At 42.3% G+C, this 27,983-nt stretch overlaps 1 protein-coding gene across 1 annotated transcript; it reads left to right on the top strand.

The window, feature by feature from the left end:
* On the top strand, nucleotides 1-27,982 carry LOC118365107 (LIM homeobox transcription factor 1-alpha-like). Its single transcript, XM_035747057.2, has 9 exons — nucleotides 1-201; nucleotides 3,921-4,006; nucleotides 4,561-4,753; nucleotides 23,443-23,675; nucleotides 23,896-24,056; nucleotides 24,198-24,275; nucleotides 24,533-24,650; nucleotides 24,944-25,099; nucleotides 25,189-27,982. The coding sequence occupies exons 1-9, from the start codon at nucleotides 158-160 to the stop codon at nucleotides 25,344-25,346; spliced, it is 1,227 nt and encodes a 408-aa protein (XP_035602950.1). The 5' UTR covers nucleotides 1-157; the 3' UTR covers nucleotides 25,347-27,982.
* Nucleotide 27,983: the final 1 nt, after the last annotated feature.

Genomic DNA, 27,983 nt, shown 5'->3' with positions numbered 1-27,983 from the left:
CTCCGTCCGCTTTAGAGCGACGGGGAGAAAATAGAGCACAATAGAATAGTTTGCCTTAACATAACATGCTATTTTGCTGCTATTCACCTTCTGGAGTTTGAAATAGGACTATACGACGCGTGCACATTCACGGACCGAGTAGTCTTATGATATTTTAATGCTACCGATAGAGGTTTCGGAAGGAGTGTGTTTCACCTCAAGGTATGTGCGTCTGCCGCCAACATCCAGAACGCGTCGACAGGTTGTCGGTGCATTGCCAACCTCAAATCGCAGATATGTTGCAAATATAAAGTGTTTGACATTTTTCAGCACATTTAACCAGGCCACCCCCTTTACGTGTCTTATTCTTCCTTGGAAATAGGAGTGATCCTACATCGGTTTCTCGATGTTATTATTTCAGAGGCTGATGGGAATCCCTACAAAGGTTTGACTTTTATCCAAGTGTAGGTTATGTGTTGCATATTGCCTGTAGCCTAATCTGCAATTTGACGAGCCTACTTCATTTCATATTTGTAGGCCTATCAACTTTAACATAGCATACATTTAAATACCCAAATAGTTTGTAATATTTGACTTTAATATTTTGTTGAATAATAAGGTTGTCGAGATACATGTTCTGTCTTATTATAGGCTTGAGGTCCATAGTAAACCTTTAGTCCTTATCGACATTTTGAAATTATTATAGCCTATCTCCGGGGTTTTCAGAGCTCTCATCAGGAACCCCGAGACCCCAGCCCGTTCCAAAATGTAAACTATGCAAAGTTTTGGAACGGGCTGGTGTCTCGGGGTTCCCGATGAGAGCTCTGAGCTAAGCACACCTGATTCACCTGACCTCCAGACGTTGTGGAACGTTGATGGGTATGAAAAGTACTGGCCTATCTCATTTCTACCTGTATGCTATTGATGATGATGGAGTCTCGCTCTTCATCGAGTTTGATACAGAGTATATCATTTGATAATAGCCACAACCTCGGTTGTAAGCCAATAGTCATAGACTGTTTTCTCTGCTACCGCACGGCAAGCGGTACCGGAGCGCCAAATCTAGGTCCTTAACAGCTTCTATACCCCAAGCCATGAGACTGCTGAACAATTAATCTAATGGCCACCGGACTATAACATTGACCCCCCCCCCCCCCCCTCCATTTGTTTTGTACACTGCTGCTACTCGCTGTTTATTATCTATGCATAGTCACTTCACCCCTACCTACATGTAAAAATTAACTCAACTAACCTGCACTGTTGGTTAAGGGCTTGAAAGTAAGCATTTCACGGTAAGGTCTACACTTGTAATTCGGCGCATGTGACAAATAAAGTTAGATTTGATTTGATCTGAAAAGTCAATGTATGCATGTATTTCCAATGAGTTGTGGAAATGTGGGGTAGTAGCCTACACGTTTATAAACAGTAGCCTACACGTTTATATCAACATGTTGTGGATAATATAGGCTACAGGGTGACGCAAATTGAAAAAGGCAGTGGTAGCCTAGTTATGTGAATATAATGGGGGAAATATAAGGGAAAATATTAAATCAAATGTAGATTAGCCTTATTGTGAACGTGTGATGATGATGCAGTAATAACATAGCTCCAAGAAAGTTGACGGCAGTACCAGCAAATGCGGTGCATATAGGTGATCTTTCATTATTAGTGCTATCTGCGATCCATGGGACATCCCTACCCTAAACCCTAATCTTAAACCCGACCCTTACCCTAACCTTAACCATAACCCTTACCTGACCCTAACCTTAACCTACAACTTCCGAGCACATTCCCCAGACTTTGGTGTTCACAGAACATATTGTTCTTCACCTATAATAATAATAATAATAATACCTATAAAGTTTCTCAATGTTAACCAATGTGTAAAGCTTTGATATCCCTATCACCACACAGGGCCTAAAGATTTATATAGGCCTATGCTTTTTATTTAGAGGGGGGGTGAGACTAAACCAGGTGCCCCTTCAGTTTTGTCCTGTATAACGTCGGTATAACATAAAGCTTATATGATAGTAGTTTAAGGATATACCGTTCTGGTCAACAGTATTTGCCTGCATTACACAGCTATGAATAATATACATGAAATTGCAATCAGTTATGTACTCTTAGAAATAGGCGAATAGAGACGCGCGCGCTTTGGCAAGCAAGGCAACAACAAGGCTCAAATTCTATGACATACAGTGTCCATTATAGCAGTTAGTCGAAAACAAGAATATACCATATTTGTTTTTCAAGTGATTTTATTGGTTTATGTGGTTTTCTAATAGTGTGTTATAGCCTATCTTGTAATCACTGTTGTGATCTTTTGTAATAATAATCAATTGAAATACATATTTTTGAAGTTAGTGGTACAGTTCTGTAGTCTATGCACATTAATAGGCCTAAATTATTTGATTTAGTAGGCTATTTTATGCAAGGCCTAATAATTATTTCGATTTGTAATGACGGTGTAAATGAAATTTTAGCCTATGTATTCATATAGCCTAAATCAATAATGATTCACATTTTTTGATGATTTTTCAGGTTTTATTTTTTTAAATTACTTTTATTTTTATTCGAAGCAGTGACACCCTAATTCCTCCAATAAGAGCAAAGGTATCTTGAAAGTCTTTATCAGTTCAGTTCATAAACATGTAAGCTTCATATTCGATTAAGAATTGTTATATTTTAATCCAATAATTGAGAATGTATCATTTAAAGCCGAGATCAATTTAAAAACCAAATAATGTATTTAAATTAAATCGGTCATTCAGAACAATTAGTTCCTTTCGAAATGTAGGGTATCGGCTGGAATTAGATTTAGGCGTTCTTAATTATAAATATTCCTAAAAACCTAATTTAAAGTCACTTTGCTTTAGAATACTGTCGATTAATAGATAAACATGTTCACGCTATGTTGCAATAGGCCTATTGAATATAGTGCATTATTGAAATGTTACGATTTATGTAGATTACGTTTGTGTTCATGGACTGAGAAGTCCATTACTAAGTGTCGGGATTGAGCAATTCTATAGCCTACCACACCATTAACACCGTTAGTAATTATATTATCATATTATTATTATTATTATTATTATTATTATTATTATTATTATTATTATTATTATTATTATTCTATTAACAGTTATTAGCGCATTATTATTCATATTGGTATTATTATTCAAAGTATATTAATGAATCCTCATGCTTTAGTTGGAATTTTGAATTCATGAATTTCTATGAATGTATTCGACAAAATTATCTTTATTTATTTGAAATATCCGGTATTGCATTTTTCCTCTCCAACATGGGACTGGGATGGATTTGGGCCGTTTCTGGGTTTGTGTAGCGGTGTGGCGTCAGCAGGTCACGGGGTTTAATCCCGATCTGTTTTTGGTCAATATTAGGGCAAAACCAGATATCCGGTTCGACCCCCAATCTGACTTCGGGTATCATATATGCAAATAAATAAACATGAATAGGACCACACACCACCTTCGGCTCCAACGTTAAACCTCAGCGTGTCAGGTGTTTAAAACTCTGTTGAGTAGACCGAATTTAGTAACCTATTAAGCCTAGCACATTTATTTTTATTTCCTATGCATTTATCCATTCCGAGGCAATACTTGTATACGATTTTATTCCTGTTGCAATATATGCGCATTGCAGGTCGACTGTTTATGTAATTAATTCATACATTTGAATATTAAATATGTTTTCAAGAGGACACCGAAATATAATATCCACGGTCATGTTTAGGCCTTAGCCTACGTGTCTTTCATTGACTTTTGATGCGTTTTATTTTCCCCTTACAGTATATCTTCTTTCTCACTTTTCGGCGACGACAATTCTGCCCTCAATGTTTTCCTTCTACACACTTGTTGACTGTAGGCTTGTATTTAGAGCGTAACTGTCCTTTTTTCTATCTTCTCCTTCTCGTCCAGCGAACACGACGAAGGAAGGAGGGACGGGATGAAAACAGAGGAGACCCAATCATGTCTTCAGCAGCCTCCAGCCTCCACGCCATTCGGTGAGGAGTGAAATGGGACTGACATCTTGGGCCTGACTGGCACATAATTATTTTAACATTATAGTCCAATAATGAAATTAATATCCATTGAAATGTCAAAGGTTATAGTGACAGAACGTTTTAAATTCTGAACTTTATGTTATAAATGTGAGAAATATATGATAAATATGTAATATATGTGATACATTTGTATTGCTATTTTTGTCATAAAATAATTATGGACCTTGCCGGTAAGTAATATCGAATTAACCAAAAAAAATCAAGTTCTGCTTGACATTTACAGATTTGACCACACACACACACACACACACACACACACACACACACACACACACACACACACACACACACACACACACACACACACACACACACACACACACACACACACACACACACACACACACACATGGACTTCGATTAAGGCAGCCTCCGTAGTATCTCTCTGATTCAGATGGTTAGGGTTCAATGCGGAAGACATATTTAGGTTGAATGCATTCAGTTGTGCAACTGACTAGGTATCCCCTTTGCCCTGTGCCCCCCTCTCCCCTCAGGTTCAGAACATATGGGCGGAGGGGGCGAGGTGTGCGCGGGGTGTGAGTCGCCCATTGCGGATCGCTTCCTACTGCGTGTCAACGAGCGCTCGTGGCACGAGACCTGCGTCAAGTGTGCGGTGTGTCTGAGCGCGCTTCGTGGGACATGCTACTGCAGAGACCGTCTGCTGTACTGCAAGCATGACTACGAAAAGTAAGAGAACGTCAATACTACTAAAATCCCAAAAGACACACACACACGTTAGAGATTGCGTTGTCTTAATCAATGTGTTTTGTCACCTAGTCCTTGTGCCACCCCTGAATCAGGTGCGCTGGTTTCGGGATAGAGCAAACTTGTGAAATGCCTCACACACGTTAGTTTGCGTTGTCTTAATCTATGTGTTTTGTCACCTAGTCCTTGTGCCACCCCTGAATCAGGTGTGCTGGTTTTGGGATAGAAAAAACCTGTGAAATGGCTCAGGGGCTTATAGGAACTGGTATATGTGGAATATATGACAGAATATATGGAAAACGTGTCAAACTCATTCCATGTAGGGCCCAGAGTTTCTGCTCCTCCCTTGAACTTGATTGATGAATTAAGGTCACATTAGTAAATAACTCCCCTCACCTAGTTGTCTAGGTCTAAATTGAAAGGAAAAAAATAAAACCTGCAGGCACTAGTCCCTGAATGTTTGGTGGGTATATACATGAAACGCTTGATTGCTATTAGTGTGGCAGTAAGCTAGCTCCACTTTCCTCTCTGATAAATGTGCCTTGGTGTGGAGTTTCCATCAGTCTGGGGGGTCTGTTGGTCAGTATGTGTGGGTGTGTGTGCGTGCATGTGTTCAACGTGTGTGTATGCATGTGTGTGGTTGTGTGTGCGTGGGTGTGTTTGTTTGTTGGTGGTGTGTGTGAGATCCCCAGGGATGGATGGCTGAAGGACATAGCCTGCAGGTCGTTATCATTCTTGTGAAAAGTGTCAGACGACATCCAGGCGCACAGACTCTCCCACTGTAGCAGACATCTGGATGAGAGAGAGGGGAGGGAGGGAGAGACAGACAGAGGGATAGGTGAAGGGGGATATATAGTGGAGAGGGTAGTAGATAAGTTTTCAGTTACTGCTTCTTTGTAAATGCTTAGCATGTAAATATAATAGACAACTAGACAATTAGTGTGTTTCGTTCCGGGGTAATTTGGGTGAGGTGTTAGTAGGGGGAATTGGAGTGTGACAGATATGAAATGGTATTGAGGTAATGAGTTCACTGTCTCAGTCCCTCTAAAAGTGTCTTCTACTACAGTGCCTTCAGTAAGTAATCATACTCCATTACTTTTCCCACATTTTGTTGTGTTACAAGGTGGGATTAAAATGGATTTAATTGTCAACGATCTACACAAAATACTCTGTAATGTCAAAGCGGAAGAACAATTTATAATATTTGTAAAACATTAATGAAAAAAAATTAATATATCTTGATTACATAAGTATTCAACCCCCCGAGTCAATACATGTTAGAGTCACCTTTGGCGGCTATTACAGCTATGAGTCTTTCTGGGTAAGTCTCTTTGCACACCTGTATTGTACAATACTTGCACATTATTATTTTTGAAATTCTTCAAGCTCTATCAAATTGGTTGTTGATCATTGCTGGACAGCCAAGTGTTGCCATAGATTTTGAAGACAATTTTAAGTAAAAATTGTAACTATGCTACTCAGGAACATTCAATGTCTTCTTTGTAAGCAACTCCAGTGTAAATTTGGCATTGTGTTTTAGGTTATTGTCATGTTGAAAGGTGAATTTATATAGTGGTGTCTGTTGGAAAGCAGAGTGAACCAGGTTTTCCTCTAAGATTTAACCTCTGCTGAGCTCTATTCCGTTTATTTTTATCTTAAAAAACTCCCTAATCCTTGCCAATGACGAGCATACCCATAACATGATGCAGCCACCACCATGCTTGAAAACGTGAAGAGTGGTACTCAGTGATGTGTTGTATTTTCCCCAAACATAACGCTTTGTATTCAGGACATAAAGTACATTTCTTTGCCCCATTTTTTGTAGTATTACTTTAGTGTTCTGTTGCAAACAGGATGCATGTTTTAGAATATTTTTTATTCTGTACAAGCTTCCTTCTTTTGACTCTGTCAATTAGGTTAGTATTGTGGAGTAACTACAACATTGTTGATCGGTCCTCAGTTTTCGCCATTATACTCTGTATCTGTTTTAAAGTTTACCATTAGCCTCATGGTGAAATCCTTGAGCGGTTTCCTTTCTCTCCGGCAACTGAGTTATGAAGGACACCTCTATCTTTGTAGTGACTGGGTGTATACTATCCAAAGTGTAGTTAATAACTTCACCATGCTCAAAGGGATATTCAATGTCTGCTTTAAAAAAAAAGTAACCTACCAATAGGTGCCCTTCTTAACGAGGCATTGGAAAACCTCACTGGTCTTTGTGGTTGAATCTGTGTTTGAAATTCATTGCTTGGCTGATGGACTTTACAGATAATTGTGTGTGTGGTACAGAGATGAGGTAGTCATCCAAAAATCATGTTAAACACTATTATTGCACACAGTGTGAGTCCATGCAACTTATTTTGTGACTTGTTCAGCACAAAGGGGTTGAATACATAGACTAAAGACAGTTCAGCTTTACATTTTTTATTAATTTGTAGAAATGGATAAAACATAATTCCCTTTGACATTATGGAGTATTGTGTGTAGGCCAAGGACACAAAATCTCAATTTAATACATTTTAAATTCAGACTGTAACACAACAAAATGTCAAGGGGTGTGAATACTTTGACATATACAGTTTAGCTGTTACCCATGAGTTCAGGTGTCTAAGAAAATCTTGCTTATCGCATTCGATATTGGTACATACATATCATTATTGAAAGTATAGAATGGGTGACCATGTTGTATTGTCTAACCTAGATCAAAGACTTAACCTATACAGAGTAGACTTGCTCCCATGTTGTAAGTAGGCTATATATCTCTAGATTTGAGTCTCTATACAGTGTATATGGGGCGGCAGGGTAGCTCTAGTGGTTAGAGCGTTGGACTAGTAACCGGAAGGTTGCAAGTTCAAATCCCCGAGCTGACAAGGTTCAAATCTGTCGTTCTGCCCCTGAACAGGCAGTTAACCCACTGTTCCTAGGCCGTCATTGAAAATAAGAATTTGATCTTAACTGACTTGCCTAGTTAAATAAAAAAATATACACTGCTCAAAAAGAATAAAGGGATCACTAAAATAACACATCCTCCACATCTGAATGAAATATATTCTTATCTGCTGACAACTAAATCACACAAATTATCAATGGAAATCAAATTTGGATTTGGAGTCACACTCAAAACTAAAGTGGAAAATCACACTACAGGCTGATCCAACTTTGATGTAATGTCCTTAAAACAAGTAGGACCTCCCTACAACGCCTGGGCATGCTCCTGATGAGGTGGTGGATGGTCTCCTGAGGGATCTCCTCCCAGACCTGGACTAAAGCATGGATGGAGCGAGACATGATGTCCCAGATGTGCTCAATTGGAGCACATCTGGGGAACGGGCGGGCCAGTCCATAGCATCAATACCTTCCTCTTGCAGGAACTGCTGACACACTCCAGCCACATGAGGTCTAGCATTGTCTTGCATTAGGAGGAACCCAGGGCCAACCGCACCAGCATATGGTCTCACAAGGGGTCTGAGGATCTCATCTCGGTACCTAATGGCAGTCAGGCTACCTCTGGGGAGCACATGGAGGAAAAGAAATGCCACACCATGACTGACCCACCGCCAAACCGGTCATGCTGGAGGATGTTGCAGGCAGCAGAACGTTCTCTACGGCGTCTCCAGACTCTATCACGTCTGTCACATGTGCTCAGTGTGAACCTGTTTTCATCTGTGAAGAGCACAGGGCGCCAGTGGGGAATTTGCCAATCTTGGTGTTCTCTGACAAATGCCAAACGCCCTGCACAAATGCCAAACGGCCTCCTCCACGTCTCCTGATGTACTGGCCTGTACATCAGCACAACCCACACCTGTGGACGTCGGGCCCTCATACCACCCTCATGGAGTCTGTTTCTGACCGTTTGAGCAGACACATGCACATTTGTGGCCTGCTGGAGGTCATTTTGCAGGGCTCTGGCAGTGCTCCTCCTGCTCCTCCTTGCACAAAGGCGGAGGTAGCGGTTCTGCTGCTGGGTTGTTGCCCTCCTACGGCCTCCTCCACGTCTCCTGATGTACTGGCCTGTCTCCTGGTAGCGCCTCCATGCTCTGGACACTACGCTGACAGGCACAGCAAACCTTCTTGCCACAGCTCGCATTGATGTGCCATCCTGAATGAGCTGCACTACCTGAGCCACTTGTGTGGGTTGTAGACTCCGTCTCATACTACCACTAGAGTGAAAGCACCGCCAGCATTCAAAAGTGACCAAAACATCAGCCAGGAAGCATAGGAACTGAGAAGTGGTCTGTGGTCACCACCTGCAGAACCACTCCTTTATTGGGGGTGTCTTGCTAATTGCCTATAATTTCCACCTGTTGTCTATTCCATTTGCACAACAGCATGTGAAATGAACAATAGTCAATCAACAATAGTGAAATGAACAATAGTCAATCAGTGTTGCTTCCTAAGTGGACAGTTTGATTTCACAGAAGTGTGATTGACTTGGAGTTACATTGTGTTGTTTAAGTGTTCCCTTAATTTTTTTGAGCAGGGTATATGTGCGTGTGTGTGTGTATATATGTGTTGAGTCTCTCTCTATATAGTGTGTACAGTTGAAGTCAGAAGTTTACATACACCTTACCCAAATACATTTCAACTCAGTTTTTCACAATTCCTGACATTTAATCATAGTAAAAATTCCCTGTCTTAGGTCAGTTAGGATCACCACTTTATTTTAAGAATGTGAAATGTCAGAATAATAGTAGAGAACATTATTTATTTAAGCTTTTATTTCTTTCATAATTCCCAGTGGGTCAGACGTTTACATACACTCCATTAGTATTTGGTAGCATTACCTTTAAATTGTTTAACTTGGGTCAAACGTTTCGGGTAGTCTTCCACAAGCTTCCCACAATAAGTTGGATGAATTTTGGCCCATTCCTCCTGACAGAGCTGGTGTAACTGAGTCAGGTTTGTAGGCCTCCTTCCTCGCAAACGCTTTTTCAGTTCTGCCCACACATTTTCTATAGGGTTGAGGTCAGGGCTTTGTGATGGCCACTCCAATACCTTGACATTGTTATCCTTAAGCCATTTTGCCACAACTTTGGGGTCATTGTCCATTTGGAAGACCCATTTGCGACCAAGCTTTAACTTCCTGACTGATCTCTTGAGATGTTGCTTCAATACATCCACATAATTTTCCTGCCTCATGATGTCATCTATTTTGTGAAGTGCACCAGTCCCTTCTGCAGCAAAGCACCCCCACAACATGATGCTGCCACCCCCGTGCTTCACGGTTGGGATAATGTTCTTCGGCTTGCAAGCTTCCCCATTTTTCCTCTAAACATAACGATGGTCATTATGGCCAAACAGTTCCATTTTTGTTTCATCGGACCAGAGGACATTTCTCCAAGAAGTACGATCTTTGTCCCCATCTGCAGTTGCAAACCATAGTCTGGCTTTTTTATGGCGGTTTTGGAGAAGTGGCTTCTTCCTTGCTGTGTGGCCTTTCAGGTTATCTCAATATAGGACTTGTTTTACTGTGGATATAGATACTTTTGTACCTGTTTCCTCCAGCATCTTCACAAGGTCCTTTGCTGTTGTTCTGGGATTGATTTGCACTTTTCGTACCAAAGTACGTTCATCTCTAGGAGACAGAACGTGTCTCTTTTCTGAGCAGTATGACGGCTTTGTGATACCATGGTGTTTATACTTGCATACAATTATTTGTACAGATGAACGTGTGACCTTCAGGCATTTGGAAATTGCTCCCAAGGATGAACCAGACTTGTGGAGGTCTACAATTGTTTTTCTGAGGTATTTGCTGATTTCTTTTGATTTTCCCATGATGTCAAGCAAAGAGGCACTGAGTTTGAAGGTAGGCCTTGAAATATATCCACAGGTACACCTCCAATTGACTCAAATGATGTCAATTAGCCTATCAGAAGCTTCTAAAGCCATGACATCATTTTCTGGAATTTTCCAAGCTGTTTAAAGGTACAGTCAATTTAGTGTATGTAAACTTCTAACGCACTGTAATTGTAAAACAGTGAATTGTAAGTGAAATAATCTGTCTGTAAACATTTGTAGTAAAAATTACTTGTGTCATGCACAAAGTAGATGTCCTAACCGACTTGCCAAAACTATAGTTTGTTAACAAGACATTTGTGGAGTGGTTGAAAAACGAGTTTTAATGACTCCAACATACAGTGGGGCAAAAAAAGTATTTAGTCGGCCACAAATGGTGCAAGTTCTCCCACTTAAAAAGATGAGAGATGCCTGTAATTTTCATCATAGGTACACTTCAACTATGACGGGCAAAATGAGAAGAAAAAAAAACAGAAAATCACATTGTAGGGTTTTAATGAATTTATTTGCAAATTATGATGGAAAAAGGTTTATGGTCACCTAAAAACAAGCAAGATTTCTGGCTCTCTTCTTCTTTAAGAGGCTCCTCTGTCCTCCACTCGTTACCTGTATTAATGGCACCTGTTTGAACTTGTTATCAGTATAAAAGACACCTGTCCACAACCTCAAACAGTCACACTCCAAACTCCACTATGGCCAAGACCAAAGAGCTGTCAAAGGACACCAGAAACAAAATTGTAGACCTGCATCAGGCTGGGAAGACTGAATCTGCAATAGGTAAGCAGCTTGGTTTGAAGAAATCAACTGTGGGAGCAATTATTAGGAAATGGAAGACATACAAGACCACTGATAATCTCCATCCATCTGGGGCTCCACGCAAGATCTCACCCCGTGGGGTCAAAATGATCACAAGAACAGTGAGCAAAAATCCCAGAACCACACGGGGGGACCTCGTGAATGACCTGCAGAGAGCTGGGACCAAAGTAACAAAGCCTACCATCAGTAACACACTACGCCGCCAGGGACTAAAATCCTGCAGTGCCAGACGTGTCCCCCTGCGAGTGTCCAGGCCCATCTGAAGTTTGCTAGAGAGCATTTGGATGATGCAGAAGAAGATTGGGAGAATGTCATATGGTCAGATGAAACCAAAATATAACTTTTTGGTAAAAACTCAACACGTCGTGTTTGGAGGACAAAGATTGCTGAGTTGCATCCAAAGAACACCATACCTACTGTGAAGCATGGGGGTGGAAACATCATGCTTTGGGGCTGTTTTTCTGCAAAGGGACCAGAACGACTGATCTGTGTAAAGGAAAGAATGAATGGGGCCATGTATCGTGAGATTTTGAGTGAAAACCTCCTTCCATCAGCAAGGGCATTGAAGATGAAACGTGGCTGGGTCTTTCAGCATGACAATGATCCCAAACACACCACCCGGGCAACGAAGGAGTCGCTTCGTAAGAAGCATTTCAAGGTCCTGGAGTGGCCTAGCCAGTCTCCAGATCTCAACCCCATAGAAAATCTTTGGAGGGAGTTGAAATTCTGTGTTGCCCAGCAACAGCCCCAAAACATCACTGCTCTAGAGGAGATCTGCATGAAGAAATGGGCCAAAATACCAGCAACAGTGTGTGAAAACCTTGTGAAAACTTACAGAAAACGTTTGACCTCTGTCATTGCCAACAAAGGGTATATAACAAAGTATTGAGATAAACTTTTGTTATTGACCAAATACTCATTTTCCACCATAATTATTTGCAAATAAATTCATAAAAAATCCTACAATGTGATTCTGATTTTTTTTTTCTCTCATTTTGTCTGTCATAGTTGAAGTGTATCTATGATGAAAATTACAGGCCTCTCTCATAAGTGGGAGAACTTGCACAATTGGTGGCTGACTAAATACTTTTTTTCCCCACTGTATATAGTGTACGTATGATGAGTCTCTCTCTTTCTATATAGTGTGTGTACTGTGTATGTCTGTCTCTGTGAGAGACTTGGCACACATCTTTACTTATGACCTTCAGAAGATCAGTAACAATGTTTCCTTTTGTTCCCTGCAGTCATTCCATCAGCACCACACACACACACACACACACACTGTATGATAATTGGAAGTGAGTGAGTGTCTGTGTATAAGAATTTACTATAAATAGTGGAAAGCTTAATATTGGATGAAGGTCTCTTTTTTTGCTGTAACCCTTTGCGGTCTGGAGTTGTGTGCTTAGGTGTAGATTCAACCAGTTTATACAAATGTGACTGGGTGCATCCAATGGCAATGTCCGCGATAGGTATAACACGGGGAGCCGCTTGCTGATTTGACAATTCCAACGCAGTTCCACCTCCAACATCGTCTAAATAAAACAATAATACTGCTATGCAGTTGTCAGTTATCGCGGGCTAAAGTGGATCTGATTGAATCGAGTACTTACTGTATCATTCCCATAGCACTCTCATAGTGACCTTGTAATGACCGACTAGGTCTCCTGAACCCAGATCTCCCAGTGTTAGTCCTAAGACTGTGTTAGTCCACTGAGCTAAGCCTAGGTATTAGCTTGTGGAGCTAATCATAATTTCAATTGTGAATTTGGAGGTGGGGGATTATGGTTGGAGTTGGATTTAGGGTTCGGGTTGAACTGGGATGTGGTCTTGAAGCCAGAGTAATGGATGTGGTTGAAGCTAGGGTAAGGGTAGTGGTTGAAGCTAGGGTAAGGGTAGTGGTTGAGGCTAGAGTAAGGGCAGTGGTTGAGGCTAGAGTAAGGGTAATGGTTGAAGTTAGGGTTATGGTTGAACCGGGATGTGGACTTGAAGCTAGGGTAAGGGTAGTGGTTCAAGCTAGGGTAAGGGTAGTGGTTGAAGCTAGAGTAAGGGTAGTGGTTGAGGCTAGAGTAAGGGTAGTGGTTGAGGCTAGAGTAAGGGTAGTGGTTGAGGCTAGAGTAAGGGTAGTGGTTGAGGCTAGAGTAAGGGTAGTGGTTGAGGCTAGAGTAAGGGTAGTGGTTGAAGCTAGGGTTAGGGTAGTGGTTGAAGCTAGAGTAAGGGTAGTGGTTGAAGCTAGGGTTAGGGTAGTGGTTGAAGCTAGGGTTAGGGTTACTCATTACATGAGGAGCATGGTTCCACTCTGCTGAGCCCTGCTGTTTGCCTCCTCCCGCTACAGTATCTCCGTCTAGCCATTGTTTTCAAATATTTTCATATTAGTCCTTTTTCTTAGGTGAGAGTTGTGTGTTTTTATTACACACAATTTCCAAGACAGGCAAAGAGACACAGACCGCTGCCCATACAGACTCTCCAGTATCCCCCAATCACACTCTGATACACACTTCCCACAGAGCAACAGAGAGCAGTCTCCGGGCTGACCTAGGTCTCAGACCAATAAAGGCCCTGCGCCCCTGGGGCCCGGCGGGCGACTAGAGCCTGGAGGAGCCTGGAGCCCAGGTTCAGTCTAAAGTGGGGGGCTCTGAGGCCTATCTACACCCCCCGCTCACCAGGCAACAGATAGCCTGCTCCTACTGCACATACATATGGGTTGGATATCAACATGTAGAACACTACAGTGGATATCACTGTATCACGATAGGTGGTGGTATTGTTGGTAAAAACACCATTGATGTTTTTAGTAGTAGAGACAGTGGAGAGAGACAGGAAACGAAAGTTAGAGGTTTGTGTGGAAATTACGGCGGGACTGGGATTCGGAGCGGAGACCCCAAGAGTTTCAGCCAAGACCAACGTTTACTGACCAAACAATCTCTCAAACTGCCAGGCCAGTAGCCCACCTTCTCATCTTACATGGTTATATGTGGAATCACTGTTGTCCTATGCTGGGATTAAGAACAGAGAAATAATGTCTTCCACACAGATACAGTATCTCTCCCACCCATCCCCCTTATCCTCCTCCCTATCTCGCTCCTCCTCTCTCCATTACCTCGTTCATCACTGTCTGGTTTGTAATAATATTTCTCGATTCCAAACCTCATTTCCCTCTCGTTGAGATTGATAGCAGTGATGACACCAATCAGTTTATCTCTCTGTTTATCCCTCGTTTTCTCTTAATCGTCTCTCCGCTCAGCGCCTCTTTGTGTCTCAGGATGGGAGGAGACGGGAGGGTGGGATGGAGGGAGGGGGTTGATTGGACACAGTGCTAATTACCAAATGTATTCAGCCACTCCAGTGATGGCAAGCCTAAGAGAATAACTATATACTCACAGTACCAGTATATAGTTATATTCTGTATATACTGTAATATACAGTATAACTGTGCTAGGAGATGGATAATTAGTTAGTATGCACAGTGGAGGGAATGGGTTAAATCAAGACATTCTACCCCATACTGCTAAAACATATACTGCTAAAACATATATGCCAAAACCCAACAAAGCTGATTGATCAACACAACTGCAGCAAGCCTACTGTGCAATGGAGTACATAGTCTGAACTGAAGCATAACCTATTGCAGCCAATGATATCCACTCTGAAGAATACTCACTTTTTTTGTAGAATTGTTAGGAATTCATCCCATGTGTTTGCACTCACTATAGTTCAGTCTGAGGGGTTGTAAGGAGTGCGTTTGGGATATATTGTTGGTCTTGGCTCATACATGGTTGTCCACATGGGGTATGGGCAGGCAGACAGACACAGACAACTTTAGTACTCCATATCCAGACTGAGGAGTAGTATTGTGGTTTTTAACACAATGTCTTGTCTCCATCTGAAATGACACTAAATGGCATTAAAGTATTTCACTATAGTGCACTATATAGGGAATAGGTTACCATTCTGGTCAAAAGTAGTGCCTCTATATAAGTAAAATTGTGCTATTTCAGACACACTCCTTCTCTTCCATCAGACACACAGTAAGGGTTCTTACGTCACCTCCCAGCTCAGGTCAACAGGTGATGAAAGAGGTGTGAAAGAGAGAAGAGGTAGGAAGAGAAAATAGATGGAGAAACAGAACCTTACAGTGATACATTTATCAAGGCATGCATTGTGCCAAAACAATACAGAGAGAAAGGACATAAAGAGAATAGAGATGTGACTGAAAATGAGGAGAAGTTAGAGAAAGTTGATAAATTGCAGATGGGGAGTGAGAATTGGATAAAAGCAAGAGAGAGCAAAAGAGAGATTTAGGAGAAGAAGACAAGAGGAGGAAGGTGAGGTGTGAGCCGAGGTGTGTCTGTGTCACCCCCCAGTAATATTGCCATAGTTTTTGCATAATGCCCGATGAGTCCCCCATCATCTGGCCTCCCCCACAACAATTTCATTACAGACAGCTAATAAATGTTTCATGGAAGAACAAGCTGCTCGCCTTGCCGTTATTAAATCTGAGATAATAAAAGAAGAAGAGCGAGAGAAAAAAAGAGAAAAGAAAAGATGGGGGTGGACCTGAGAGAGGGAGGGAGAGATAGAGAGAGGCAGAGAGAGAGCGGTGTCAACATTCTCAAATCGGGGGGCTGTATCTCCTGTTTCTGGGGCAACGAGTCTCCTCCCCTCCCCAGTCTTCCTCCACCCTCCCCCTGCATCCCGCTCCACCAGAGAGAGACAGGAAATGAGAAACCGCCAGACAGGATATTGCGTTCTGGTGGCCTGGGGATTAGCTTTTATCTAAACACACATACACACACACACACACACACACACACACACACACACTCATCCATGTCCTCACACATATCACATTCCTCTCACACTCTCCCAAGCATCAAGCACAGTTTTCAGTTGTTACTCTTTGCAGGTATATTACATTTTTTCATGAGATGCCATATCTGAACTGTCATTAAAGGGTAGTCTTTCAGTCGAGATCAGAGTATGGAATATCTAAAGTATTATTGTGAACAGTGTAAATAGTTCCACTGAGAGTCAATGGAGAGACTGGTCTGCTAGTCATTAGTAATAGACCTTGATATTGTATTTTATACTAATCAGAGAGTCATTCATACTGTATACCTCAAAATGTTTGGAAATCAAATAAGACTGTCTGATGCACGTTGTCTATAAGTACACATAGGCTTTGAAAGAAATGCCTTCCATCTGCATATGTGTGTGTGATTGCAAGTTGTTTCTGTTTGTATATCACTGTTCTGTGATGTACCGTGTCTGTGACCCATACACTCAAAAGAATGCTGTGTTAAAAACAACCCAATTTGGATTATTTGGTAACCCAACGCTAGCTAAATATTGGACAGAACACACGCTGGGTTATTTTGACCCAGACCCAGACAAGTTGAGTTGTTGGGATTATCCAAACATGGGTTAATTTAACCATCAAATGTGTAGTTTTTACTCTCATGCTGAGTTGACCTAGCAGCTAGGTCTGTTTTAATATAATCCTTAAATTATTTTCAGCTAGGTCAACTCAGCTTTATTGGCCACCTGTTATTTTGTTTTTGCATTTGACACATTCTTTTATAATGTGAAGATAATTTATTACATGCTGTATTATAAACTGGGTGGTTCGAGCCCTGAGTGCTGATTGGCTGACAGCCGTGGTATGTTTAAGAAATAAAGCCCAAGGCAGTGTGGTATATGACCAATATACCACGGCTAAAGGGCTGTCAGCCAATCAGCATTCATGGCTCAAACCAACCACTATATAAAAGACTGTGTAGGACGGGTATGACAGAAGTTATTTTTACTGCTCTAGGTAAGTTGGTAACCAGGTTACAATAGCATTAAGGTACCTCGGGGGCAGTGGTGTAAAGTACTTAAGTAAAAGTACTTTAAATTACTACTTTAGTAGTTTTTTTGCGTATCTTTACTTTGCTTTTTATATTTTTGACAACTTTTACTTCACTACATTCCTTTAAAATTATGTACTTTGTACTCCATACATTTTCCCTGACACCCAAAAGTACTTGTTACATGATGAATGCTTAGCAGAACAGGTAAATAGTCCAATTCACACACTTATCAAGAGAACACGTGGTTATCCCTACTGCCTCTGATCTGGCAGACTCACTAAATATAAATGCATTGTTTTTAAATTATGTCTGAGTATTGGAGTGTACCCCTGACTATCTGTACATTTTAAAAACATGAAAATGGTGCCATCTGCTTTGCTTAATATAAGGAATTTGAAATTATTTATACTTTTACTTTTGATACTTAAGTATGACAATTGGGTACTTTTTCCACCACTGCTCGGGGGTTTGTGATATATGGCCAATATACACTACATTGTCAAAAGTATGTGGACACGTGCTCGTCGAACAGCTCATTCCAAAATCATGGGCATTAATATGGAGTTGGTCCCCTCATTTGCTGCTATAACAGACTCCACTCTTCTGGGAAGGCTTTCCACTAGATGTTGGAACATTGCTGCAGGGACTTGCTTCCATTCAGCCACGAGCATTAGTGAGGTCGGGCACTGATGTTGGGCGATTAGGCCTGGCTCGCAGTCGGCGTTCCAATTCATCCCAAAGGTATTAGATGGGTTTGAGGTCAGGGCTCTGTGCGGGCCAATCAAGTTCTTCCACACCAATCTTGACAAACCATTTCTGTATGGACCTCGCTTTGTGCACGGGGGCATTGTCATGCTAAACATTTACATTTAAGTCATTTAGCAGACGCTCTTATCCAGAGCGACTTACAAATTGGTGCATTCACCTTATGACATCCAGTGGAACAGTCACTTTACAATAGTGCATCTAAATCTTAAAAGGGGGGGTGAGAAGGATTATCCTATCCTTATCCTATCCTAGGTATTCCTTAAAGAGGTGGGGTTTCAGGTGTCTCTGGAAGGTGGTGATTGACTCCGCTGTCCTGGCGTCGTGAGGGAGTTTGTTCCACCATTGGGGGCCAGAGCAGCGAACAGTTTTGACTGGGCTGAGCGGGAACTGTACTTCCTCAGTGGTAGGGAGGCGAGCAGGCCAGAGGTGGATGAACGCAGTGCCCTTGTTTGGGTGTAGGGCCTGATCAGAGCCTGGAGGTACTGAGGTGCCGTTCCCCTCACAGCTCCGTAGGCAAGCACCATGGTCTTGTAGCGGATGCGAGCTTCAACTGGAAGCCAGTGGAGAGAGCGGAGGAGCGGGGTGAACAGGAAAGTGCTTTCCCCAAACTGTTGCCACAAAGTTGGAAGCACAGAATCGTCTAGAATGTCATTGTATGCTGTAGCATTAAGATTTCCCTCCACTGGAACTAAGGGGCCTAGCCCGAACCATGAAAAACATCCCAAGATCATTATTCCTCCTCCACCAAACTTTACACTTGACACTATGCATTTGGACTCAGGAGCATTCTCTCCCAGATTCGTTCATCTGACTGCCAGATGGTGAAGTGTGATTCAACACTCCAGAAAATACATTTCCACTGCTCCTGAGTCCAATAGCAGCAAGCTTTACACCACTCCAGCCAACGCTTGATATTGCGCATGGTGATCTTAGGCTTGTGTGAGGCTGCTCGGCCATGGAAATCCATTTCATAAAGCTCCAGACGAACAGTTCTTGTGCTGACGTTGCTTCCGGAGGCAGTTTGGAACTCTGTAGTGAGTGTTGCAAATGAGGATAGACCATTTTTGCACGCTATGTGCTTCAGCACTCAGCGTTCCGTTCTGTGAGCTTGTGTGGCTTACCACGTTGCGGCTGAGCCATTGTTGCTCCTATACATTTACACTTCCCAATAACAGCACTTACAGTTGACTGGGGCAGCTCTAGTAGGGCAGAAATTCGATGTACTGAGTTGTTGGAAAGGTGGCATCCTATGACGGTGCCATGTTAAAAGTCACTGAGCTCTTCAGTAAGGCCATTCTACTGTCAATGTTTGTCTATGGAGATTGCAAGGCTTGTGTGCCCGATTTTTATACACCTGTCAGCAACGCGTGTGGCTGAAATAGCCAAACTAATTTGAAGGGGTGTCCACACACTTTTGTTCCACGGCTAAGAGCTGTGTCCAGGCATTCCGCGTTGCATCGTGTGTAAGAACAATTGGCCATATACTGGCCATATACCACACACCACCTCGGGCCTCATTGCTTAATTATAATAAGGTATACCACCTTATTGTATCGCAACAGTGGGATTTACATACGCTTTTAGGGGAACTCATACACTTATGTAAGCTTTATGGATCTAAACGTGTGATAACTATACAACAGAACAGATTAACAGGAATTACGTTTACTCTCATTGGTGGCTAAAAATAACTATCTGAAAGCAACAACCCTATTAAACTAGGCCTCCAGTCTAATGATCTGACCTGCTGGATCAATAACCCAGCACCAATGACCCAGCAGTTTTTAAAGAAAACCACGCAACCAAGTGACCAAACACCTGCAACCCAGCAGTTGGGTCAACCAAACAACCAAGCATTTTTTTGTGTATGTGTCTGTTTTTGTATGTGGGCATCTTAGTGTGTGAGTCACGGGCGTGTGTGTGTGTGTGTGTGTGTGTGTGTGTGTGTGTGTGTGTGTGTGTGGTGGCGGCGGGGGGAGCTGTATCGTGGGGAATGCTGGGAAATTTTAATAACACAGAAGCAGTGCAGGGAGATTTAATAAAAGGAGATGATGTGATTACTGAACCCTGGCTCTGAGCCATCCTGCTTCACAGTGCAATATCCGCTCACACACATACTTGAACGTGCACACACACATGTACGTGGACACACACAATCACACACACATGCTCACACACCAAAATAAAATTATACTAAAGCTATACTAAGATTGTAACATCCAGATTCACTGTAAAGATACCATTACCCACAACCTCACCCAAGCTTACATTTCCAATATGCTAAAACAAACATTCACTGATAGCTGACAATACAAAACCCAATACACATTTTCACTAATCCATTCACATGGATGGACACATACCGAACATGCATGCTTACGCACATAGGAGCAAGCAGGTCCACATACACATCAACATACAACTAACACATGCATAACATAGTCTTTGCTGAGATCTGAGGACTTGCATTCGCTCCCCAAGCTAATGTCTCAACAGTCATAACCCACTGGGGTTCGAACCCAGTCAATCTCATTGGTGCCGTGAATTGGGGAGGTCAAAGTGCCAAGCAGGGTAAAATCTAACTCCGTTTGCTTACGAATGCTTGTGGTAATTTCGGAGACACCTATATAGGCTTTATAAAGGGTTTATGAAGGCTTCATTATGTTTTGTCTAAAGTGGGACCATTCATCTTGATAGCAGCCACTATAAAGGGAATATATGGTGCCATTCGGGACAGAGGTGGGTGGGTCTATTGTGAATTACACTTCTATTAGGGGGATTAGACTGATCGACTTAGAGACCTCCCTCAGTGACCATTGCCTTCAGTTTCCAAGTTTATTAAATTCTACAATATGTGGCACTATGAAATGGGATTAATAACCAAAAATCAGGACTTAAACACTGCAGAGGAATTGTGGTCTGGTGACCGTTGTCCCATGTCACCTTTATGTTGAATAAATTATGGCAGTATAAAATGAATTTAAAAAAACAAACTGGGATTTAACGGGGAAATCTGCAGTTCAAATAACAAAGCCGTCACCCTGCCAATGATTTTGTAAATAGCTGAAGGATGGAGAAATGTAACTACTCTCAAATGTATACAGAGCTATTGATGCAAGGACTGACCATCCATGAGATCAAATGTATAGTTTTAGCCTCAAAATATAGGTTCTCGTGTCTGTTTACAATTACGTTATTTACAAACAAAGCAGTAAAACAATGTTATATTATGGGATAACAATTGAATTAAGCTCATTTTCTTCAATAATTAATGTGTATATGTTGTGAATGTTAAAGTAAAAAAAATAGCAGATTTTCCCCTTTAAAATTAAAAATTCTGGTTTGCCATTTTCGGGGCTATTGGATGAGATATTTTACTTACAATTGCTGTAGGCAATGAGGTAATTAAGAGGAGGCACTTGAAATAACTTTCTGTGTGTTGTAGACATAGACAGCTCGGTATAATGGAGTGTGAAGTGAATTGATAGTCGTGGTGGTGGTGTTGCCTGGATTAGTGTTGAAGTGGTACTCCTCGATCGGTGTGTGTGCGTGCGTCTGTGTGTGTGTGTGAGAGTATTCGCACGCGTGTGTGTAAGTGTGTTTGGCAAGTGAGTGTGTTTGGTTAAGTAAGTATGTGTGACAGTGGTGGGCTGTGATTGGGGTAATTTTCGAGAGTGTTAGCTAGTTTGGCAGACAGATGGATTGAGAGAGATTATCCGTGGCAGCTGTGGTTCGGACAAGATCACAGATTAGGAGCTCTAATGTGCCGACCTGGCTCACTCTCCTCTCCTCACCTCTTCCCCTCTCAGCCCTTCAGATTTGGGGTACTGACACCTTCCTCTCACCCAGCCTTAACACTTCTCTCCTTCCCTCTAACTTCCTCCCTCTATCTCTCTGTCCCTAGTCATCCTGTCACTTTCTCATCTCATCCAGTCATCCCTTGCTCAACAGAAACATTTTTCTCTCTATGGTCTCTCTCTTTCTATGAGCTAAGTCTCTGCACAGCAGACCTATTGTTTGCAGTCTTGTTTAATGACCCAGGATTCCCTGTGTCAATATGTCATAATATGATTAGGGGTGTGCAGGTGTGTGTTTTAAATATGCTTAGATATTGTAGAAATGTATATGGAAGTACTCACCGTATATTGATGAGTAACCTTGGTTTCCTGTAAATATATGTGAGAGTTTGTGGGTTGGGTTAGGCTAGAGAGACCGATAAAGAAAGAGGAAAGTGTGTGTGTGTGTGTGTGTGTTTTGGTGTGTAAAAGAGAGAGGAGAGCGAGAGAGATTAACCCCATGCTATGGCCAATCCCTGGTTATGAGTTTACAGCGTCTGTCTGGGCATCGCACTGTTTAAACAACAATCTAATTAATCCTGTCTTTATTAGTTTCACTGAACTGTGGAGGGAGGGAGCGAAGGAGTATGGAGGGAGGGGGGAGAATTGGGAATCCTGTCAGAAAAATACTGGAGAGCGATAGAAGAAAGGGGGGATAGAGGAATAAAACAACTGGAATTCAAGAGGAATTTAAAAGCAGGAGTTTTGGGGCCTTTAAATTGAATTGATATGTTGATGAGAAGAGAATGAAGAGTGTGAGAAAATGAAAGGGGTGTGGGGTGGGACACACGAGAGTCGTGGTGAATGAGCAAAAAGAAAGTAGACAACAAAGCCCCGTGAATGAGTGTGTGAACTGTTAAAGAAAATTGTCCAAGCACAATACATGTTTCACATGTTCTCTTCTAAATCCTACTAATTGTGAATAGTAGGTAATGATGGGCTGTACCAGCTCGTTCAATAGATTAATGTAAAGAATTCGTAAAAAACTAGAATCCACCAACACTTCAGTGCAGGCTCCCTACACGTCAGTTGACTACTGCCCCCAAGTGTCATCAGTGAAGAACGACATTCTAAAGCATTACCATGTAGATGTTAACTATGTTACATGTTCAAGCTTTAAGTTATGGGAAATGCTGATGTGACATTTAATTAGATACCGTACACAGGTTTGATTGAGAATCTTCACAGGTGCAAATGAGGTCTAATCTTTCAGTCAATCTGTTTCTGCCTTTGGGTGCGTTTCATGTTGTCTTTAATTCAGTCGCTCGGCACATCTCAGAGGACTGCTAATATCATGTTCGTGAGAAATTACAACAACTCCTGCAAGCGATGTGAGACCTGATCATCTGCAGCCCAACTACAAAAAAGACTGTTTGGAAGAACACCTCAAATGAGGCCTTAAAATCTCTGTGCTGCTGTGTGGTCAAGACGGTGTCTTCTGCACATCTCAGAATATTACTTGATCATATTCCTACTGTGATTCTAGAGACGTTAAACATCTTCAAGACTGCAAAAAAGACAACCTGGAACACACCCGACTGCAATAAAGACAACTTATCTATTACACACTGGAACGCACCCTTTCTCCCCTCTGTCCCTATAGGCTGTTTGTCAGGAAGTGCAGTGCGTGCCTGCAGGTGATTGGGCGCTCAGAGCTGATCATGCGTGTGCTGGGGCAGGTGTACCACCTGGGCTGTTTCAGCTGCTGTGAATGTGAGCGCCGGCTGCAGCGCGGAGACGAGTTTGTCCTGAAGGAGGGACAGTTGCTCTGCAGGGGAGACTACGAGAAGGAGAGGGAGATGCTGGCTGCCATCAGCCCCACACCCACTGAGTCAGGTAACAGGAAAAGACAGGGCAACCAACAAATCAATCAATCAATCAACCAATACAATCACTGGATGACACTTTGTTATGGTACAGAAAGTGCAGGAGATTACATAATTACACAGTGATAACCTAATGACTTGTTTTTTCATTGGGATTCACTACTAGGCACCATTTGATACCAGTTTGTCTGTCAATTGAAGATCCTATTGTCTCTCTCCACACCCCTCAGTGAAGAGTGAGGATGAGGATGGTGGGGGCGGTTCTGTAGGGGGGAAGGGCGGCGAAGGGAAGGACCACAAACGGTCAAAGCGACCACGCACCATCTTGACCACACAGCAGCGCAGAGCTTTCAAGGCCTCCTTCGAGGTGTCCTCCAAACCTTGCAGAAAGGTAAGCAGACCAGGCGTAACACGGTTTATTTATTTTGTTCTCTTTCACTTTTCTGTCTCTTTTTTCTCTCACACACGGACACACAGATATATACACACACTGTCCCATTTAGTGTCATGGCTTAATTTCTCTTATCTTCAGGTGAGAGAGACACTGGCAGCTGAGACCGGGTTGACGGTTCGAGTCGTGCAGGTGTGGTTCCAAAACCAGAGAGCAAAGGTGAGATATTTGACCTGTCCTGAATCGCCACTCCCCCCGCCCATGACACTAATATAACACTAATAATGAATCTAACGGCGCAATTGCTCTGAAACTGCATGCTAACATTTATTTTAAAGGCTAAAGCACAGTTAAAGGATAGTTCACCCAAATAACAATGCAATTTTGGTTAACTATCCTTCTAACGAACGACAGAGCAATAGCGCCATTGGGTCCATTATCAGTGTGCCAGTGTGTGTTGGTCCTGTGCGTTGCAGATGAAGAAGATAGCTCGCAGGCAGCAGCAACAGCAGCAGCAGCAGGAACAGGAGCAGCTGGGAGGGTCCAGGAGAGGGCCGACCAGGGGGGGGCGACAGAGCAACGATGACAGTGAGGGTAAGAGAGGGGAGAACAGAGCAGGGGTTTCCCAAAAGCCTTGTAGCTAACTGGTACTTAACTCGCGGGACGGTAGATATAGAAGTGCTTAATTTGACCATTTTTGGTCATTCATGCACAGGAAGATTAGTCTTTCACTACAAAAGTAACAATTAAACAGAGTAGCTTGCCAAAGTAGCTAAGTTTCAGGAAACTCAACTCAAGGCAGGTGAAACAATGTCTCTGGAGGTAAAGGGGCAGGACGAGAGGAAGAGATGCAGGGATTGATTCATGTTCTGTCTCTCTCTTCCCAGACGGTTCTAGTGGCCACGGATTGGACGGTCTGTTGTCGTACCCTTCGTTGCCACGACAGCAGCTACTGGCTCTGGACCCCAACATCTACGGAGGAGAGCCGTTCCGCCATGGCCTCACACCCCCTCAGCTGGGCTCTGAACATCTCCACTCCTACGGTGAGCGAGAGGGAGAGAAACATAAAAAGAGAGCGAGATGGACAGACGGACCAAACAGACAGACACACTAACTCTATTTGTCCCTTTAGATTCAGAGACTGTGTTCCACGATCTGGACAGCGACGGGAGCATCAGTCACCTCGGCGACTGTCTCCTGGCAGTGGCGGACAGTGGGCTCCTGGCGGGCCGGGTGGGAAACCCCATCGACCGCCTCTACTCCATGCAGAACTCCTACTTCACATCCTGACCCCTCACCCTTGACCCCTGATTCACTCCACCAATCACCACTCAGAGAAGCAGCTAATGGCCAGTTATCCTACTAGACCCAGAAGGTCATCACACCAACCATGCTTGAGCTGGGTCCATATCCATGTCTGACCAGGCTTATTGTACATGACCAAGTAAAAGCATAATAGGAAACACCTGGTCATGTTCTGTAGGGAGGAAACCTTAGGAGTGAAATAGGGATGTACTACCTCGACTTATCCACTAAGAACATGTTTTTCCATACCAAACACGACCCAGGTAGCCATTTAAGGTCTCAAATATGACGTAGGGCGTGAACTAAATCTGGCTTGCCCGTTACTTACTTAAACTGCATACTGTGTACTAATCATATTACATACTATTTAGAACATTGTGTTTAGTACAAACGTATGCAGTAAGCAACAAATATCAAAACACTACTCATCCACACTGAGAAGGCATCATCGAATGCGCAATCGCTTTTGTCCCCTAATCTGATTATCAGTTGTTGTCGAACACACGGGTGTGAAAAGACAATTATCTTCCTCAATAGTGCCTCGCGAATTCTACTAGATGGAAAGCCAAAATGAGTATGACATCCGGGCATTTAAAGTAACACTAGCTCTTCAAGATTTCACATACTATAAAACTTTTTTCACATACTCAAACGTCCTACTAATTTAGGACGCAAGTATGGGTATTCGGACACGGCCACTCTCTTTTGCTTGATCCCAACCTCCTACCTGTAGCAGACAGATGTGAAATCCTATGACATCATACTTTATCTGATACTCTCTCATGTTTCATATAAGGGAGGGGAGGATTGCCCAGGAAAGCAAGAGCAGTTAAAGTATTTTGAAGAGAAGAAATACTATTTGAATCCAGGTCTGTCAGGTCTGTGTGTTTGTGAGTCAGAAACCTATGTTACTTATTAGGTTGCTAATGAATGGGGAGTGTTTAATTAATTTAGCTCATGATCTGACCTGCTTATGGTTGTCCACATGGTTAGGGAGTCTTCTTGGCAGCTGGGTTTAGGAGCAGAGTGAAGACACATACCAGAGAGGTTACAGCAGGCTAGGGGCAGAGCTGCCACCAGAACATGATTCAACCCAAAAACCGTTGTATTGGAGATGGCCACTGGTTCATAGCACAGATGGGGTCAATTCAGCCAAATCAGAAAGTGAATGGAAGTTGAGCCTAAATGAATGACTGGAATAAAGGTACAGGTAGATATGGAGGAACGTTGGAGGGATAGCTTTCATTATAGGTTGAGATGAGTTGAAGGATACAGAGTGGCACGCTCGATTTGTATGTGAATGAGTGAAGTATGTAACTTAGGTCTAGAGTTTGCGCTCAGGTTAGTGTGTTAGAATTTTTAGCAATGTTATACAGGAAATTATTTACACATCACTCTAACCCCTGATTAGTTCACATTAGTCAACATAGCGAAAGGAGATATTTAGACCATAGATACAATCAGGGTCCTATAGAGCAGCGCTTCTCAATCTTGGTCCTGGGGACCCAAAGGGGTGCACATTGAAAAGAGAGCGAAAGAAAAAAAGAAGCAATGTTATGCTTGGTCTGCTTACCTTTCTGCATGGTTTGGAGGACACCCCGAAGGAGGCCTTGTAAGCTCTGCGCTGCTGTGTGGTCAAGATGGTGCGTTGTCAGGTGCGAAAGGAAAAAAACAAAAATGTGCACCCCTTTGGGTCCCCAGGACCAGGATTGAGAAACACCACTACAGAGTAGGCTGACAGGGTCATTCGGAGAACCTTATAAAGGAAACAGGGTTGTGTAAAGGAAAGTGTAACGCTTTCATGTAGCTTTGGTTCAGGGGTTTATGTGGGGCTTGCTTGGGAATGCTCAGCATCAGCAAGCCGTATGTAACACCATGGATCAGAGCTAGCCTTCATGTAATTATTTATTTGATACTGTGAAGTATTCACTAATAAAGGTGCAGGAGTTTGTCCTTGGCTGGAAAAACTCAAGGCCCTAACTAAAATGTAGAAGTTGAATACTAATTGGTGTGTAACACTTAAGTAAAAAGTATGATTAGGCCCAGGAGTCTTTCCTGGTCAGGTCATGTGGTCAGGAAAACCGCTGGCCCTAGCTACGATAAACAGGTATGTGTTCCAATGTAAAATAATTGTGTTAATATTATTGTTGTTACAATGAATAATACAGTAAGTACTACTATAGGTATAATCACTGTAATTATTTATCTTTGATCGAAAACACACCTTACAATAGACGTTCAATATTTTGTATTCTTATGGTTAAGTATTTTTGTTGTAGCATGAGCTGTGTGCCACACTTTCAAAATGTAAATAATTATTACTATGAACATAGCACTAATGATAGTATTTTCCTATAGCTTATACCCACACTGGGACCATCTTGTGGAGTCCGCTTCCTGTATGATTTCTCATAATTGACTGATGATATATATTTTTTACAGTATAGTATTTACGTGGATATAATTTATTGTGGGATACATTTCTCTGGAAGGTATGAGAAATTCTTATTCTTAGATTGTCTGAAAGAAATTGTTCCAAGTTTTTGTTCTGTGACCTATTCCAGTGTATGTGCTCTTTGCGTGTAATGTTGCCTTTCTTCAATATAACTTGTCAATTCAGAG

This window comes from Oncorhynchus keta, chromosome 32 (assembly GCF_023373465.1).
Source record: "Oncorhynchus keta strain PuntledgeMale-10-30-2019 chromosome 32, Oket_V2, whole genome shotgun sequence".
In the NCBI taxonomy this organism is placed as follows: Eukaryota; Metazoa; Chordata; class Actinopteri; order Salmoniformes; family Salmonidae; genus Oncorhynchus; species Oncorhynchus keta.
The sequence above is the reverse complement of the archived record's forward strand: the minus strand, read 5'-3'. Positions and strand labels throughout refer to the sequence as shown.